This window comes from Protopterus annectens, chromosome 2.part0, assembly GCF_019279795.1.
Source record: "Protopterus annectens isolate FY-2018-M chromosome 2.part0, PAN1.0, whole genome shotgun sequence".
NCBI classification, from domain to species: domain Eukaryota; kingdom Metazoa; phylum Chordata; order Ceratodontiformes; family Protopteridae; genus Protopterus; species Protopterus annectens.
The window spans coordinates 392,673,846-392,693,760 of record NC_056728.1 but is presented as its reverse complement, the minus strand read 5'-3'; the positions used below and the strand labels follow the sequence as shown (position 1 = coordinate 392,693,760).

The following is a 19,915-nucleotide window of genomic DNA, read 5'->3' as shown; positions in this document are numbered from 1 at the left end:
AAAAATCCACTGCCAATCATTAGCGGACCGGAGTTCCGCTGTGGCGACCCCTAATCAGAAAAAGCCGAAAGACACAACAACAACTCTCTGAAACTGCCACCTAATCTCCTCTCTCAGAAATACCTCTAATGAGCTCTGCTGGTCTTTGAGCTTATTTTGGTAATGTTAAGGGGATTCAGAGATAGCATGACAGATTTGCAAATATCTTCATAAATCTTTAGCTGGAAAATTCTGCTTCATTTTGCAATTGTTCAAATGATTTAATGTTCACCTCTTGCCCTGTAGAGTTAGATGTTCTAGCCTCAAGATCCCTGACATCGTCTAGGTCATCCACTGTGTGCAGATATTGTCTTTCTTAAAGTGGGGATTGCCATAAATGGGAAGTTGCTCAGCCAAATGTTAAGATTAGGGTAGCTGGTAAAACGTTTGTGAAGGGCTTTATTAGCAATATTCAAAGACCACCATTTCTTCACTTGTGATGGGGAGGAGGAGTGATACCACAGAAGTGCCTGGTGGGAAGCACTACCCAAAATGGCTTGTATTTGCATCCAGGGGGTGAGGTGATAATGATCTTGGAGAAAGAGATAAGGTTGTCAGGCTTGCAGTTCTTTCATATGTACTTTTTCAAGTAGACCTCTTCCACCATATCTTCTAGGGGGTGAACAAAGTTGGATGGGGGAGATAGCACTTCCTTCCCTGCCATACAAACTGCATCATCAAGTTCTTGATCTTTGTAGCTAGTGGGAAGTAGGTAGGGTAGGGAGTTGGAGTAACATATATAATATTTTGGGGAAGAATCTTGTGTATAATATGAATATCCTACCCTGATAAGGGAACTTCATCTTTTTCCAGGTGTACACATGTACAAATAGGCACTCCCACTGTGGTTTCATGTTACAGACCACCATACTAGCCATGTTTCAGCAGATTTATATACTCAGATATTTGGTGGGGGGGGGCATACAACATTTAAAGGGACCACGCCAGTCCTCCTTTTGGAGCTTGTCAACTTCACTGTTGGCTGGGCATGGCAGTGTCTTATTAGAATTTACATTCAGTCCTGAACATTTCCAGAAATCCTTAATGAGCTTTGCTAATATAAGGATATTGTGTTTGGGGTCTTCTATGACAAGCAGACAATCATCTGCAAATAGTATAACCTGGGATTCTATTCCTGATATCTTCCACCCTGTTAGGTCTTTGTGCAATCTGATTAGTCCCACTAAGGGTTCATAGCTAGTAGGAAGTGAGAGGGGAAAGTGTGACAGCCCTGCCATGTGTCCTTTTCCAAAGAAAACAATGGGGATACAGTGTTACATGCCAGTACTGTCACTTATAAAGGGCCGTGATACTCTGAGTAAAAAGAAGGAGAAAAATCCATGTGTGCCAACACCCACCGCATATAGTCCCAGTGGATGCAGTTGAAATCTTTTTCAAAATCTACCATTGTTGTGGTCACTGGTTGCACATAGCTTCTGATCACATCCATACATAGTAGCCATGTGTGCAGGTGATCATAATTGGATCTACCTCTCACAACAAAAGGTCTGCATGCTAGCCACCAGTTTGGGCATAATGGGTTTTAGCCTTGAACTGAAAACTTTTGCTTAGAGTTTTGCCTCTGTGTTGATGAAAGAGATGGGACTATAGTCCCTAACTGATTGTAGATATTTGTCTGGTTTTGGTAAGACAATAATGCAGGACTCTCTCATTGAAGTAGGCATTGATCCTTTGTCCATTATCTGGTTAAACAATTTTAGTAGTGGGGAGAATCTGCTTATTCAGTAATATATATAAAGGTGGCATGAGACTGTCAAGTCCCAAGGCTTTTCCTTTAGGAGTATCCTGTAGGGCACTAAGGATTTTCTTATCAGTTATCTCACCTTGTAAGAAGCCCATATCATTACTTTGCAACTTCAGGAATATATACCTCTCTAATAGGTGAGAGATGTTCTCATCTTGTTTGGTTCCCATTTCTACATTGGATTATAGCAATTTGTAATACTCTGCAAACTTCCTGTTAATCACTTTGCGGTTTGTTGCCAGTCTGTTTTTCTCCGACATACAACACACTCTTATTTGAATGTCTTCGTCAGAGTATGTATGCTAAGAATTTTCCTGTTTTGTCTGAATGGGCACAGACTTGTACTGCTCCCCATTTTATATAAAGATTGGAGCACTCCTATAGTATCACACCAACCTGGTGCTTGGCCTGCCTATATGCCTGAAGTATACCCTTATTCTTAAACTTTTGTTTCTTTTACTTTATCAAAAGCCAATTTTACTTTCTTTTCTAATTCTTTAATTTTATCATCTAGTCATGCCAGCTTTCTAGCTTTTGCTGAGGAGCAGGTATCTTTTAATGTCCACTGAAATGACTCCCATTAAGTGAAGATAGGCATGTTCGGTGGATGATTTATAATTATGTACAACTGGGTTTTCTTCTCTATCCATGCTATGCTATCCTTAGCTTCTAATATCAAGGAGTCTAATATTTATATCGTGGAACCCTTAGGGATTACCCTGTCTAATTTTAAGTAGATCTGAACCCCTTTGTGATTGAAAAAAGGACATGGAGTCATATTCATCTCCTATGCAATGGTCAGTACTTCATTTGAAATTAAGAAATAGTCCAGATGACTGCCAAAGCAATTGGAAGGATTCACATATGTCTACCCTGAGTCTGACAGATGCAAACTCTGCCAAATGTCTATTAAATGCAGTTTTGCCATAGAAGTTTGGAGCATCATCTGAACCTTAAGGCAATGCTCACTTTTGGGTATGGTCCCGTCTAAAAATGAATGCACCAGTAAATTGAATTCTCTCCATAATAATATTTGAGAATGCTGAACATTATAATCTTATACAGCTGCCATTAGTCCTGTCATAAAATAGGGGTCATCATGATTAGGACCATTAATTGAGCCCAAGATTAGTTTTCCTTCTGCTGTTTTGACTCTGGTTAAGGCCCATCTTCTTATCAAGGAGGGTCCAACCTAGTTGCTAGTGGACAAAGATGACTGTTCACCTTTTTGAGAAGGGTAATAAGTAATGAGTGGATTTTGAATTCTATGATTTAAGCAGTAAAACAAATACCAAAAGTGGTGTATGATAGACTGTGTAACAACTGACAACAAGAATGCATCGTACAGGTAGACCAGTGAACAGTAACTCCAAAGACACTTTTTAAACAAAGAACTTTAATAAAAAAACTCATAAAATACATATGAAATTGAGCACTTTTGTCCCATCTAAACTGGGACTTCTTCAGAATTCAATTCAACAAAAAAGACTTCCTTATATATTCATTACCAGACAATTAACTAGACTCCGATAATCATTTAAAGAGACAAGTAAGTACCAATAAAAGTATTCATATTACAAACCCCCCTTAAACATTAAAAAGTTACATGTGTACATGTAAATGTTTTGAACACCCATAAGACCACAACAATTCTAAAAGAGAATACTATAAGAAATCTAAAAGCTATACAAACTGCATTGATCTTCTAACTAAAAATTGCTGCAGGGAAATTTTGTAGTTAATGCCCAGGGAAGACTGTGCATTCAACTTAACCTGCCATAGAGCTTCCCTTTCTTCTAACTTGTTTTTCAAGTCACCACCTGTCAGGTCTTCATGGATATGTTCTGATATTGCAAACTTAAAATCACAAAGACTGGGGCAATTAAGAGAATGCCTAAATAAAGCATTCATATCATCATGACTATTAATGTGATTAAGGTGCTCATAAACCCTCTTCTTAAGGCATATTTCAGTTTTTCCCATGTAAAATGCAGAACAACTATCACATACTGCAATGTAAACAACATTCTTAGTGTGATAATTCCCTTTAGCAACCAAAACTACAGATTTGCTTCATTGTCTAATATTAACTTATTAGCCTCTAAAATAAAAGAACATTGGGAAAAAGCCCCACATTTAGATGTTCCCTTCCTATATACATCAAAGTACCTTTGATTTTGACCATTTCAAATTCAGCTTTACGATTAACACCTGTTTTCTATATGAACATTGGTTCATTAACAATACTTTCCAGAAGCTGTGGATTACCTCTGATGATATTATAGTTCTTACTAATCATATCTTTAATAAACCTTGAAAATGGACTATATTGCACAACCAGAGCTCTATCAAAATTGTCACAGTTCTCTTCTTTCCTTAGTTCTAAAATACATTTACCTAACAGGTTTATAAGGCCATGTCAAACCCAGAGCTGTTGGACATGCTACACTTAAAGAAATCCCAATCCCTCAGAGCAACACGCTCCAGGGATCTAAACCTTGTCATCACAATAAACAAAACATGCTGGAGGGATAGGTTCCTGACCCAGAGACTCCTCAGACTCTGGAATAGATTGCCCATACATGTCAAGCAGAGTGCCTCTTTGGCCCTCTTCAAAAGGAACCTTGACGATTGGATGGGAGAAAGGAAATTCACCCCGCGGATCATGTCAGTCACCCTGCTAGACAGGGGTCTAGGGAAGTAAATAATGTGGGAAGAAATAGCCAGGGAATTGTTATGGCTAGGCTTGTATAGGCCCTAGGGCTGATAGCCTAGTACCAACCTATGAACCCTCATTGTGACATCACATATCCACAGGCATCTTGAATTAAAGGTAAAGGATAGCCCTGGTCTGTAAACATTTCCCCTATAAAAGATTTTGCTACAAACTTGTTCAAAATGTGATTCCATCCTAGCTGCCCTTATACATTGAGCTTTTAAAATGCTCTTCTTTTGACTATAAGGATGGCAGCTGGAGAAATCTAAATAACAGTTATAAAGGTTGGCGTTCTAAAAATTTTTGACTTAAAACCACTAATGTCATGTTCAATGAAGGTATCAAGATAATTAATACCTTTTTCATTAAAATTATATGTCAATTTCAAAAACTGGACGATCGATTTAAATAATTTCAGAATTCTACTATTTTTGCCTCAGGCCCATTCCATAAAATGAACACATCATCCAAAAATCTACCATTTTATTTAAGAAATACCTATGTTGCTTATGTATCTTAAAATCTTGTACACAATGTATATCCATTCTTATTCTGTTGAGCCATTTAGCCAGTATATTACACTGTGTGTTAAATGCTAATCCTTGCACATTCAGAGTTAACGCTGTCACAGTTGTCATAGTGTCTGTATTTACTACTCTGAAATGATAGCATTTTAACACAAAAATACAGTATATACAGTAAAGAAACAGTACTAAAAATTAGCATGGAACAATCAATAACATTGTCCATTTTTTTCTGTGGCATTATATTTCTGCAACCAACAGTGTAAAATAGTTCAAGGTCACTTTGAGGCCTTTAGATAGTCTAGTACTCTTGGCTGATCCAGAAAGAAGTATTTCCTACAACACACCAGTCACCTTCCAAAGCTTCCTTCACTCCAATATGAGGTGACTGGGAGCAATTCCCTGATTATTTTGCCTTTATATGCTTGGACAAGTCAAGCCTTCAGAGATTTCTTTAACTTCTTCTGCTTTTCTCCCTTTGTGTCTTCCCTTTATACTTTGTCATCCACTGAAAAAGGAGTGAACAAATTTAGCAGAAGGAGCATCAGGGATATTGTACTTGACAGATCGCCTTCTGGGTCAAGGGAAGCGAGTCCCTCTACAGAGATGGACCCTTCATCATCTTCTGTTATTAACAGTTCTTAGTTATTCTTTGTGGGTATTTCAAAGAGCTGTTCAGTCACCAGTTGTGTTTGAGTATCTCAGGGGATTGCATCTTTTTTTCCAGGGCATCTGTGCTGCAGGGACTGTCAGGAATGTCTTGTACACTTGTTGGAATAGCAGCAAATTTACCTGGAGCAATTACATTCTCCGATCTGTGAGATGGCTTTGTCATTGGCATTTGCACTATATGAATTTTTCCATGGTTGTTTCACTTGGTAGAGCAGGCGGCTGCTTAGACAGGTTTAGGAGAAGTTTTCCATGCTTGTACTCTTTTACAGGAATGGCAATGCCTAATCAGGAGTAGACAATGGATATTAGGAGCTTCTGAATTCAATGACTAGAACAGCTGTAGAAAGTTGGCTTTGCATTTTTGTAACATAGAGATCTAACTTCTGTAAAAGATTCCTTTTTGCCAGAACCAAGCCCTGTATCAGTTTAACTTTATGGTTGAAAAAGGAGAACTCCTTCCCTTCTTTAACAGTCTGCAGCAGCTTTCCTTTGTCTGCATAGTTTAACAGAGAAAATATTACATGCTTCAGTGGTTTAGCAGTTGGGAGAGGTGTGCATGAGATTCTATTAGCCCTTTCAACAATCACCACAACATTTCCTGACAAAAAGCTAGCTACCCCTTTTTCTAGGAAGTCTTTTAGACTGAGTCCTTCTTCTCCTTCTTTTAATCTCAGGAGACAGAGGCTTTTCTTCTGGGCTGGTTTTTACTATCCTCTAATTTTTCCTCAGGTGCTGCATCTCGAACTTTCACATGTCTATTTTGGTCTGTACCTCTCATAGTTCTGAAGCATTTATGGAAGTATGGAAGTACCAACTAAAGAGATGTTTGCTTAGCTGCAAGTGTTTTAATGTCACCTGCATTCTTATCAGCTTACTCTTTAACTGTCGCAATGTCTCCGAGTACTTGATTAAGTAGCCTCAGGAGAGTGTCTCAACTTGTCTTCCCAAGCTTGCAAGGAGTGCTGTGGTTCTACAGCCTTTGCCATGCTGCCAAATAGCTAACTTATTGCCTGTCCAGGTCTCATTCATGAAGGGTACAGTCTAGGTAGAGATGCCTTAAAATTATTAAAAGGAAAGTCTGTTTCTAACTCTTCTAAAGCTGAATAAGTGAGTAGCCAGGGACAGTGCTGTGAAATACCCCTGTTGCTGTAACACTTGCTCACTCCACTCCACCCTCCAGGGTTTGGAATGAGTGTTAGGGAACAATAGGGAGTTTTAGAGTGAGCCAGGGAGTAGGGTTTGGGGTTAGAGAGCCAGGCAGTTTTTGGTTCCTAGGTAAGTACTAGGCTATAATTCTACAGACTATTACAAGCCTAACCAATGACCAGAAGTCAGAATGAAACCCTGTACCTTGTATATGTGAAGTTAAGACCTTAAGTATTATCTCAACCCATCATCTGTTCAGAAAGGGTCATTGTAAGGAATTTAGTCTTAGAGAGCAGAGTTTAGGGAGTGAATGGGAGTTTAAAGATTAAAGTTAAGGAGTAGAGTTTGGGATTAAGGTCAGTGCATGAAAAAGTTTTAGGGATAGGGAGAGGGAAGAAGTTTAGGTTATCATATGCTGTTGTACCTTTACAAAATGTTTTATGATTCAGAATGCAAAATATCACCTTAAATATCCCATACTTTCCTGTATCTAATAGAGGTAGAAGGTCCTGTTATCATTTTGGATAAACACCATTATGACTCTTGTCTGTTACATTTCATTGAATACTGGTCAGGCCGATGGGTCTAAACTTGTTTGAATCTGATGTGAAACCCCTTTGTAAACTGGTGCTACTACAACCTAACACCATAAGTCAGGGGCATTTTTAGTATTACTTATGGCACTAGTAGTTATCATCTGTGCAATTATAAAAAGGATGTCACCCCTTGCATTTACAGCAGTCTGACTTAATGTAAAGTCTGCACAAAATGATTCTGCAAGCACATTTGTATGTCCCGTTGCTGATTGATCAATTAACTGTTTACTGGCAATATGCTGTATTCATTTATTTTCCCTTTTATTTTTAAAATGCTGTTAAAGAATACTTTTTCTTTGCTTTCAGCTTTTGAGAATAAGCTAAGTTTGGTCATGAAGACTGCATAATGAAAAAATATATAGGATTATGATCGAGTCTAACCAGCTTACTATGTGTTTGAGACATGGATTTCAAAAAATTCATCTTGAGAACAAAGTATGAGAAGGGAATCTCCACATCCGTATCGCAAACCTATAACAAGCAGAGTTATTATCACAAAGAGCTCATCAGAATTTTTTGTAGTGCATGGAGGTTAACCTGCTCCCATGTACTACAATAGTTACAGAAAATAAGTAGACACATTAAGTGTTATGCAGCTTTGAAAGCTGTAACAGACTTAACACTGTCACATGAGACTGGTCTCTACAGAACAGCAGCAACAAGGAGAAATAGCCTTAAAACACATTCAAACACTGCATTCAGTACCCTACATTTAGTTAAAAAGTCTAAATTAAGTCTTTAAATATGTTTTAAATCTGCTTGAGATTTCCTGCCATTTTTCTGTGGTGAGTGGCACTGACCGTTGTTAATGATTATCAGTGGACTAGTGCTTAACAGCAGTGACGGATGCTTAACAAGACTATCTTTTCCATAATGTCATAGCTTAGTCACATCATTCCATGTAGTAAAACTATTTTCTGTATGTTATTTATTCTAAACTTGATTTTATTACTAGGGTAATTACTGAAAGTGACCTCGTACATTTTTCCTTTGGATAACTTATTCATTTTGTAATTGCAGTAAATATTTTTGTTGAACTGAAATGCATATTTGATATTTGCAGTATGTTTTCATTGATGTAGAGATTAATAATTTAACATAACTCATTGCTGTTGTTCCCCTGGTTGCATATCCTACTTATTATCTAATTTGGGAGTGTTGTACAATAACACAAAGATGTGATATTTCCTAGCAGTATCTTCCCTACAAAAACTTTTGTAGACAATAATCATAGAATCATAGAAACTAATGAAAGACAGATGGGTCAGGAGGCTATTAACACCTTACCAGTACCTACCCAAGGTCTTACTTCCCTTTTCAAGGATGGACAGGACAGCCATATCAGATGTGAGTTTATGAATACGTATCCAATTATCTAGCTCCCCTTTGAAAGACGATAATGAATGGCACAGCAAAAAGGGGTAGAAAGTGCATAACAAGTCTCTCTCCACCTTGTTTTGTTTAGCTTTTTAAGTAGATTTACATCTATGCCCCTAGTATTGGTAGGACTCTCTGACTTATGGAAGTATAAGAGCTTTTGCACTACAAGATTTCTTATGACATGACAATCAAGGCACATATAACCCTAATGGGGTCCATAGGATATTGAATACAAATATCCAGCTTCCAGTGTCACCTGCTAGCTAAGCTTTTTTAGAAACTACTGTGGTCTTTCCAGTTGCTTGATGTGTTTAGGGGGCATTTCATTCTATGACAGGCTTACGAAGTGTGGAATACAAGGGGTAAGAACTTCTTTTGATCTTGAAAATACACATTTTGCAATGAGTTGTGCAAGGTAAAAGGACTTTCTAAGTATCATTGCAAGATGACAGTCAAATGAGAGAATTAGCCAATCTTGTTGCAGGATTCTCATTTTAAAAGTGGAGTGTTGTCTATGCTATAAGTTGGAAGACAGGATTGTTTACTGAATGTGACAGTACTGCACTTTAAGACAGGACTGTTTACTGAATGTGACAGTACTGCACTTTAAGACAGTATTGTTTACTGAATGTGACAGTATTGCACTTTAAGACAGGATTTTTTACTGAATGTGACAGTATTGCACTTTTTGGTGTTTAATTTCATCCTGTTTTAGTACACCATTTTTAACAAATGTACTGTCAAGTTGAGCACCTACGTGTCAGGGGTGATGAAATAAAAGCAGGAAGAAAGGGAAGAGGTGTTTTAATGATATAGAGATCAATATTATCCTAAAATGAAGTTGTTTGTATAAATGAAGAGCAGCTGCCCCTTTACTGATATTGTATTGATATGTTGTTAATACTTTGATTCATTCTGTTCCTCAGGATTAACTGTTATAATGCTGTGACTCCACAAAGCCCCTTTGGTGGGTACAAAATGTCAGGGAATGGACGAGAATTGTAAGTACTCTTAATTTACTTTTTTATATTACTTCATTATTAATTTGACATTGCTGATGGGAAGGCTCACTAGAGACACTGTTACGAAATTCAGGTATGTTAGAAATCAATGCAGTAATGTAGAAAGAATTATATAAGAAAGTACTAAACAGCATAACATATGGGAACAAAAAAGTACATAAATGAGCATTTGTGCAAAAATAGAATGGTGCAGGCAAATGGTTCTACTAACAACCAAAAGTCACTGTTACAAAAATGGTGAAGCGACTAAGTCTGTCGCGAAAGCGCTCACCATCATTAAAAGTTGTTTTATACTGGATACTGGCTGTGGTTTGGTTCTACTATATTTTTTGCAACATAAATGAGCATGTTGAAATATGTGTGCAAAAATCAGTTGTAACTACCAACACACATTTGGCTATAACAATGACCATTGTACAGTAAGCATATGCAAATTAAATTGTATACAAAACTCTGAGAAAATGTCAACAATTCAACTAAACACAAAAACGTTTGAAAAGAGTCAGGATAATCATTTAGAACAGTCATATGACACCAGCTAACAAGCCGCAGTAAGATACATCAGGGAGTGTTATATGTTTGTGGGTCTATATTATAAGATCGGAACTTTAGGTAGTCAAATACCTGATGCACAATCTGTAAATACTGAAAGCTATAAACCGTGAATGGCCACTTCCATGCAGAGAAAGAATTCACTTGGCCATATGAAAAAAAAAAAACAATTTTTAAACCCCCCACACCCCCCGATGTGGGGGGCTGTGCCCCCCACACCCACCCTAACTAAATATACCAACTTCGAGATCACTCTACATTGGACAAAAGGGCAAATTCCACATAACGGCCAAGTAAATTCTTTCCCTGACAAAAAATTTGCGTAAGTGGCCTTTCGTGGTTTTTAGCTTTCAATATTTACAGATCAAGCTTTAGGTATTCAACTATCTAAAATTTCGATCTTATAATATAGACACTATGTTAACTGGGTTTAGCAAATGCACAAAGCCTCTTTTAGTTAGTGTTGATAGTTAAAAAGAAAGTAACAAACTACAGTATAAGGAGCTTTTCTGTATATGCTAAGGATATATGTGCCTCGTCAATATACAAACACACACACACACACACACACACACACACACACACACACACACACACACACACACACAAACACACACACACACACACACACACACACACACACACACACACACACACAAAGGATATAGAGCTGTTGAAAGCATATATGTCCCTTAAACATTTAGGAACATAAAATAACTATAAACTGTCTAGCTGCTTGGATTGATATACTCCGTGGTGTGACAGGCAACAGCAATCTTGACAATTTTTGAACAGCCTGCTTTGTATAAAAATTATCTGAAAATCAGGGGAAGTCCCATATAGGCACCCAAGTAATTAAATGACTATTTATTGTAATTTTATGTCTAGCTTTACAAACATACAAAGAAAGTAGACCACTTCTCAGCCTATAAATGTAATACATGTAAACAGCATAGTCTTCATTTACTAACATTATTTATTTATTTATTTATTTGCAGTTTGTTTGCCACTATGGTCCATTGGGCCTGGAGGGGCCCGTTTTCAATGTAGTCCTGGGGAAAAAAGCTCCAAGTTACATTATACATAATAGAAAACATAGTAAAAACATACTAGAGACAAGTTATTACAAAATACAGAAATAATGGTATTAATAAAGCAGTACAGGTGTTAGTAGGTGCAAAATATTCAATAATATTTACAAATATTGGAACTAACAAATGCTAAATAAAAATCAGTAGAAATTAACAGTATTTACAAATATTGGAACCAAAAAATGCTAAATAGAAATCAGAGCAAGGGAGGATGATTACAAATCTTTTTGCCCTTAGTTGGATTGAGTTCTTAGAAGAGTTTATGTAGGGTTGGTGCAAGAGCATTCCCACTGGGAAGTTAGGTGTGAGTGGATTAAAGTTTTAAAGGAAGAGGAGTTTCTAGTAGTGTGGATAAGAGGTGGGAGTGAGTTCCAGAGCTGAGCTAGAGAGAAGGACAGTAGCTGTTTACCAGGTGGGTGGGCAGGTTTGTGCAGTTCGATCATATTTTGGGTGTTAGATTGTAGGAGTCTATTTGTTCGGCGCATAGTAAAGGTAGAGGCAAAGGAAGGACAGAGGGAGGGACTGAAGATGAGTTTGTGAGCTTGAGTAAGTTGAATATAGGTGAGGTAATTTAGGAGCGCTAACCAATTCAGCTTATGAAGGGCAATACAGTGATGGGTAGAGGATCTTTGACCATTAGTGAATTTTTAAATTTTATTGTAACAAGAGGAGAGTTTTTTCTTAAGGGGGGATTGCAGGTTGGTCAGGAGTGGGGCACCATATAAAAGGGATGGGATGAAGTATGTGGTAGAGAGAACAAACTTGGTAGAGGGAGACATGTAGCGAATGTGGCGATAAAGCATGCCTAGTTTCTGGTGTGTTTTTTTGATGTTTACTTGTAGGTGAGTATCAGACTTAAGTTGGTCATCAATAAGGACTCCTAGTAGTTCTGAGTTAGACACTATTTCAAGAGGTGTATTGCTCTGACTGGTGATAGAGAATTATTTTTTTTGTCTATATTGGTAGTTTTAGAAGGGGTGAATATCATAACTTTAGTTTTGGGAGTACTGAGTGCTAAACGGTTGTTTAACATACATTGTTCAGTGAAGGAGAAGGCTTATTGGGTTAATTGTAATAATGAGGGGGTGGAGGTGGTGGAGCAGATGATTGTTGAATCATCTGCATATTGGATAAGTTTTGCATTAGGAATTGTCTGGTAGAAGTCATTTATGAAGATATTGAACATTAAGGGACCTAGAATGGAGCTTTGTAGGACACCTGTGGGAGTATTAAGGAATGGGGATGTGGCTTTCTTCCATTTGACTGCTTGTTCCCTATTTGAGAGATAACTGGTAAACCATTTGATAGAAGAGAGGGATAGATTTAGTTTAGAGAGTTTAGTTAGGAGAAGATTGTGAGAGATAGTATTGAATGCCTTAGAAAGGTCGAGGAGGAAAGTAGATACAATACAGCCAGAGTCACGAGCTTTGTTAACTGTTTCTAAGAAGGAGAGGAGAGTAGTGGTAGTGCTGTGGACAGGCCTAAATCCATGTTGTGTGGGAAATAGAAGGTGGTTGTTTATGAGATGAGGTAAAAGTTGAAGGTGGATACATTTTTCAAGAAGTTTAGAGATGGGGGATAAGATGGCGATAGAACGAAAGTTAGTGACATTGTTACTGTTTTCCCCTTTGTGAAGGGGGATAATATAGGCCTTTTCCCATAGTTGGGGAACATAACTTTTTTGATAGACTGATTTATTAAAATGCATATGGGGAAGGCAATGGCTTCTGCAGCTATCTTTAGAAAGTAGGATGGAATTTGATTGGGGGGCATTAGAGCATGATTTCAGATTCTGAAGAAGTCTTTTTATAGTAGATATAGGGATGGAGTTCATAGATAAGGGAGGAGGTTGGGTGGTGATAATGCTAGGGATAGAAGAGATAGGAGAGGGTGGAGGTGGGGAGTAGGGTTTCTGGAGAAGGATGGTGTTAGTTTGGTAATGGAATCAATGAAGAAAGAATTAAATTGGGTGGCTAAATCTATGTCAGAAGCATTTGGAACGGGGCAGGGGTTTCATTTTGTGCCTGTCTGAGATAATTATTTTTTTTTACTTTGTTTCAAAGTGTTTTGTACTCATTTAGGGTAAGGATAGTTTTATTTTTGTGGTATTGTTTCCAAGCTTTATCTCTAATTTACATGGTGGCTAAAATGTCTTTAGTTATCTATGGGACAGAGTTACTTTTGATTTGTTTTGTTTGTAGGGGGGCAAAGGAGTCTAATAGGTTTGTAAAAGTTGTATTGAAGTATGTGATGGCATTTTCTAGGGATAGGGTTTTTAGTGGGTTCCAGTTTATATGTTTTAGTGAGTCGGTGAAGCTATTGGGGTTGAAATTTTTTAGGGAGCATGTAGAGATATAATTGTGGGATAGTTGTATGGAGGAGGGATGGCAATGAGCGAAAGTAGGAAATTGGTCACTGAGTGGGTCGGGAAGGGTACCACTATTGGAGAAGTAATGAGGCTGGTAGACAAGAATCCAGTCAAGGGTGCTTTCAGAAGGATAGTCCTTGGAAGGTCTGGTTGTGGAATTGATCAGCTGGGAGAAATTGTAGAGGTTTATATTTAGGAAGTTTGTAGGAGATTCAATGGTGGTCCAGTTAATGTTTACATAACCCAGGATTATAGTCTCATTGGTGATGTTGGTGGAAAACCAGGAAAGAATGTATTCGACGACTGAGATATTATCACTGGGGGGATATATAGGATGACTATACATATAAGTCTGTGTTTGTTTACCTGATGTAGGGCAGGAAAAAGTTCTGCATTTGCAAATTTAGGCATGGGTTTAGTATAGGGAGCAACAGAGAGGGAGGATAGGTAGAGGAGAGCAACTCCACCACCTTTTTTGTCTATTCTATCATTTCTAATTATTCAGTAGTTGGGAGGTATTAATTCAGAGTTTTTTATATGGGGTTACAACCAAGTTTCAGACAGCAAGGATATCAGGCTGATTATGGAGAAGCCAGGCATGAAGGTTAGGAATTTTGTTGCATACACTTTGGGCATTTAGTGCTGAGAAAAGGAGAGATTTCCCAGTTGAGTGAGGAGCATGAGAGGGGGATAGGCTTGGGTTTGGGCCAGGGTTAGGGTAAATGTCACTAGAGAGACGATTGATAATTAGTTGGTGAATATGGTTAAAGAGGTGCATAGATTGTTTATCTACTAGTTTATGGATTATGTACTTTGATGGAATAGAGCTAATAAGGATGGGAGGAGAATAGTTGGGGGTAGGTTTGAGTTTGTAGGGAAATAGTAGATCATTGAAGGAGTAGAGATAGGGGGAAATAAAGGCTAAAGAGTGTTTGTGTTGGAAGGGGAGTGGACAAGTTGTATGGGAAGGGGGTAATGAGTGGCATTTAGAGGTCTGGTGAGATGGTTTAGGTAAGATAGGGTGAGAAAAAAAGTATTTGGATTATTAAAGAGGTATATTTTGTGAACATAGTGCTTGTCAGGAGAAGAGCTAGTGTCAACATAGTGTTGATTGGGAGTGGGGAGTGTTATGCCAAGTATGGTTAGATTGTATAGGAAGAGAAGGGTATGATAGATTAGTAGGGTTGGGGTGGAGGAAGGATAATTATGGGTGGGAATGGAAAAGAGTGTATTGGGTGATGGAATTGGTGGGTGTGGTTTTAAGTGTATAAGTGTAGAGGTACTGGGGTGGGTGGGAATTGGGGGCAGGGTAGGGGAGTGGAGTGAGCCCACAGGGTGAACAGTGCAGGAAAAGCCAAGTTGATGGAAGGAGACAAGTCAGCAAAGAACAATCAGTGAGGTGGAGGACAGGCTCAAAGGTAAGGAGACGCAGTGTTAAGGCAACTAGTTCACTAGGTATGGAGGTAGAGAGAAGCAGAAGAATGCTCAGGGGTTTGGTGCCGAAGCCAGGCTCTCAGCAATGGGTGGATGCTGCCACCTACTGGCCACACTGAGTAGCTATACTATTAAAGCCACACGCAAGTAAAGTACTGGGAAGGGACTTAGTAAGTCCGCAGTAGGCTGCTAGTTAATGCATGTGGGATTAATATACAATAGTAGCATAAAGAAATGTCGCAATAGGAAAAATACACATTATATTAAATTCTTGATGGAAGGCCAAGTAGTCAGAGAAGTTACATTAAGCACTGCAGGATCCCCTTGGGTAATACTTTTCCAGGCTGGAGACCAGGATACTGTATTATTCAGTAGTAAATACTTGGGATGGTTTAGACACAGCAAAGGCAATCTGTAGAGATAGGAAGGAATGACAGTTATTAGCAGGGTAACAATAGTTTAGCAACTAGAAAGGGAAAGGAGGTCTTACATTAGGTAATGCTAACTGAATGAGGTAGAAAGTTTGAGGGTAGGTGCTAAGTATGTAAATCTGTAAGTAACAGGAACACTAGGACCTAGGTGCACTGTGTGTGGGGGAGGGGGTAGCAATACTAAATAGTCATGTACATAAAACATAGAAAAAGTATACTGCTACAGTGAGTAAAAAAGGGAGAAAACAAAACTGTTCTATAAACCTTAGTTACATTTCAATAAGTAGAAAAAGGGAGAAAAACTGTTCTATAAACCATAATCACATTTCAAAATATGTAACAGTAGTACAAGGAAAAAACAGTTCCGAAGACCATAAATCACATTTCTGTAAATGCAGCACCTCCAGAACAAGCAATAAAGTATTACAAATGTATCACAAGATTATAACAGAGTTTTGGCAGAGAGAACTACAAATTTATCAGCAGTAGAAAAGTTACAACTTAAATACATGTCAGCAGTTTAGAACTCAAAGGCAGTACATAGAGTTTAAACAGGAAAGGGCAGTAGCGTGCTAGGTCGCTCTATGTTTAAAGTTTACACAAGGAAGCACAACACTCATGAGTGAGCTGTTAATGTGCTGCGAATATTGCAGCTATTGAGGGCAATCATAGAATGTCTGTAAGTTACAGTACAGTAAGGCACAACACTTAAGAGTGAGCTATTAGTGTGCAAATACAGTACAGTAAGTCGCAACACTTAAGAGCAAACTGTACACATGCTATTGTCACTCTATGCACAACAGCACTAGAAATATCCAATGTATGCCAGGGCTGCGGATTTTAAAAGCATTAAATGGGATACAATGAGCTGCAGTTACAGTAAAGAAAACGCATCCTCAAAGAGCGACCATTTAGGTATAAGGGCTTTCAGATTTCACAAGCATTAAGTGGGACAGAATGAGCAGCAATTACAGTACAATACATGCAGCACTCAGAAAGTGATCATTTGGGTAATTAGGACTTTCAGATGTCACAAACATTAAGTGGGACAAAGTGAGCAGCAGTTACAATGCAATGCTCGCAGTGTTCAAAGAGCGGGCGTTTGGGTATTAGGACTTTCAGTGAGTAGTGGCGCTTGAGCACTTTAAACAGTTTACGAAAACCTGCTTGAGATAACAACAGCTTAACCAACAAATGTGCCAAAGGCACGTATTCTATTATACAAAGTAAAGCATTTAAGAACACGTACCCACAAGCAGAGCCAGCAGCCTACAGCAGGACAGAACAGAAGGGCACTATAGTTATTTTAATAATGGTGCCACGAGTACTGGCATCCTGTAAAGTTTAGGGGAATGGGAGAATGTAAGAAGGAGGGAAGGGGATAGGTAAGAAGTGAGAGAGTTGAGAAAAGTAGGTAAAAGGAAGGAGAGGACAAGGCAGGAAGCAGGAGAGACAAATGAAAGAGAGGGGGGGAGCAAAGAAAATAGAGTCAGTCACAGCCAAGAAGACGGAAAGAGACAAGTCGGCAAAGAACAATCAGTGAGGCGGAGGACAGGCTCAAAGGTAAGGAGACACAGTGTTAAGGCAACTAGTTCACTAGGTATGGAGGTAGAGAGAAGCAGGAGAATGCTCAGGGGTTTGGAGCCGAAGCCAGGCTCTCAGCAATTGGTGGATGCTGCCACCTACTGGCTACACTGAGTAGCTATACTGATATGCCACAATAAGGTAAAGTACTGGGAAGGGGCTTAGTAAGTCTGCGGTAGGCTGCTAGCGAATGCATGCAGGATTAATATACAATAGTAGCATATAGAAATGTTGCAATACGATACATACACGGTATATTAAATTCTTGGGGGAAGGCAAAGTAGTCAGAGAAGTTATATTAAGCACTGCAGGATCCCCTTGGGTAATACTTTTCCAGGCTGGAGACCAGGGTACTGTATTATTCAGTATTAGACACTTGGAATGGTTTAGACACAACAAAGGCAAAACGTTATATTAAATTCTTGAGGGAAGGCCAAGTAGTCAGAGAAGTTACATTAAGCACTGCAGGATCCCCTTAGGTAATACTTTTCTAGGCTGGAGACCAGGGTACTGTATTAAGTAGCAAAGTTCTGGATATGCTACAGATTCTGCGAGTGCTACTCCATGGCTATTTATTATTCTTTCTTCACTGGTCATGAAAATCAGTCAGCAGCACAGTAGATGGGCATGCATTCAGCAAGATATCTGAAATGTATGTCACTAGATAATGAAGGTCACATTATGTATCTTGACTGTACTCATAGTAATTTATGCAGATGGTTACTCAGTTTGATCACTAATACACGAGTATCCAACTGTCTCCCAAACAGGATATTGCAGTGTTGAAATACTCCCAGTGGTTACGACTTAACCAGCAACAGCGTATGAGCTGCAAAATCAAATCTGTTGGAATGGTTAAGAGATGCCCACATTAATGAGTCATAAGGTATTGTGAGATAAACCATTCTTAGAAGTGCTCCAGAACCAATGTCAAGACTTTTATTAAATCTGCAGGTATAGTGCAAAAGTAGTCCATGAGTCTGAAGGAGCAACCTTACTTCTTCAGAAAAAAATGCCAGCAGCATTGCTAAACACGGAAAGTGATGCAATGTTCATTTTCAATATTGATGTTAATCATATATCTTTGAAAGTGTCTGCTACGCTAACCTAAATTTATAACATTTTACATTTCCTAAGTAGTATACATGGAGGTGTTCTGGATAAATGTTTTCTACATTTTTGGTATTTAGTCTCTTTATTGTAATTCCTAATTCATCTACAAGTCCGTAAACATTTTTTTAATTAACATTACTAGGGCTTATCTTACAGTCTTACAGAATGAAATGTTACTGCAAGACTTTTTACATTTTTTCCAAGACTTTGAGGTTTCTAATACCATGACAGGAATGGATCCCATTCCTAAGTCAAAGTACAATTAAAATTCATGAAATTAGCATTGTTTCAATTTTTGATGTTAGCCAGAAGTATTCTTTGCAGCACCTGCAATGTGTCCAGTAATGACTCCTTCTGCAGTCCGTATGGAAGTTACATCTGCCAGTAACATATCTAAACAGGACTGTAAATTGTTTTTATCAGACCCATTGCTCCTACTACTATTGGAACTGTTTGGGTATCCCTCTTCCACATTGTCCTCATTTCTGCCTGCAAATCCTGGCATTTTATGACTTTGTGTCTCTCTGTATGTAAGGTAATGTAGTCATTGGGTGTAGCAATTTCAATGATCACTGCTGCTTTTGTCTTCTTTTCATGGACTACCATATCCGGTTTTCTTGCATCTATTTTTGAACTGTTGGCAATGAGTGATGCCATGTGATATAAATGTCATCATTTTCTATATTGCTTTGTGGCTGTTTTTTCCAGTGTTTTTCAGCTACTTCAATATTATAATGTTTGCACAATCGCCAATGCAAGTCTTGCCACATTATTATGCCTTTCAGTCCTTCTGCCATTAGTATATCACTACCAGCAACAAGACATGCAACTGTTTCTAATTCTGTTTTACAAAACCTACATTTGTCTGTTTCTCCCACATGTTCAGTGGACTTTGTAAACCAATGTGCACGTAGTATAGTACCTTGGGCTCCCAATATTAGCCTTTCATATTTTGGTTTAAATTCACCTCTCCTTAACCATTCCTGCATTCATTCCTGATCAACATGAGGATGTTCCAAGAGTACTCTATACTTTCATCTATATTTATGCATTTTCCACATTTTCTGCCTTCTCATCTGATCCTTCACTTTATATTCTTTCTTGTGTTTTGTTTTTTTTTTTGGCACATTCAGTTGCTGCCTGAGTTTGATCTACTTCTGGTTTGATTTCCATTCCCATTTGATGCCGATATGCTTCTGCTAAAATAAGCAGGGAAGTCATCTTAGACTTATGTTTTAAAACTTTCACTATGTTTGGGTGTTATGAGATCAGCAGATATGTATGCAGTCCTGCGACTACAGATCTATATATGTAATCAAATTCGAGGAGTTCCATACCTCCTTCAGAACAGGGAAGATATATAGTCTTGGTATGCACTGTTATTTGATGAGCATAAAACATCTTTCTTGTTTTCCTGTCCAACCTATCCAACTCCTTTTGAGGTCAGTCAGTCACTCCAAAACTGTATGTTAGGACAGGAAC

General features: G+C 38.3%; 1 protein-coding gene across 1 annotated transcript in view; it reads left to right on the top strand.

Annotated features, from left to right (window-relative positions):
- Positions 1-19,915, top strand: part of ALDH1A1 (aldehyde dehydrogenase 1 family member A1) — a 646,119-nt gene that overhangs the window by 538,207 nt on the left and 87,997 nt on the right. The window contains exon 12 of the mRNA XM_044060830.1: positions 9,765-9,839. Within this exon, the coding sequence (XP_043916765.1) occupies positions 9,765-9,839 (75 nt within the window). The remainder of the gene's footprint in view (positions 1-9,764; positions 9,840-19,915) is intronic.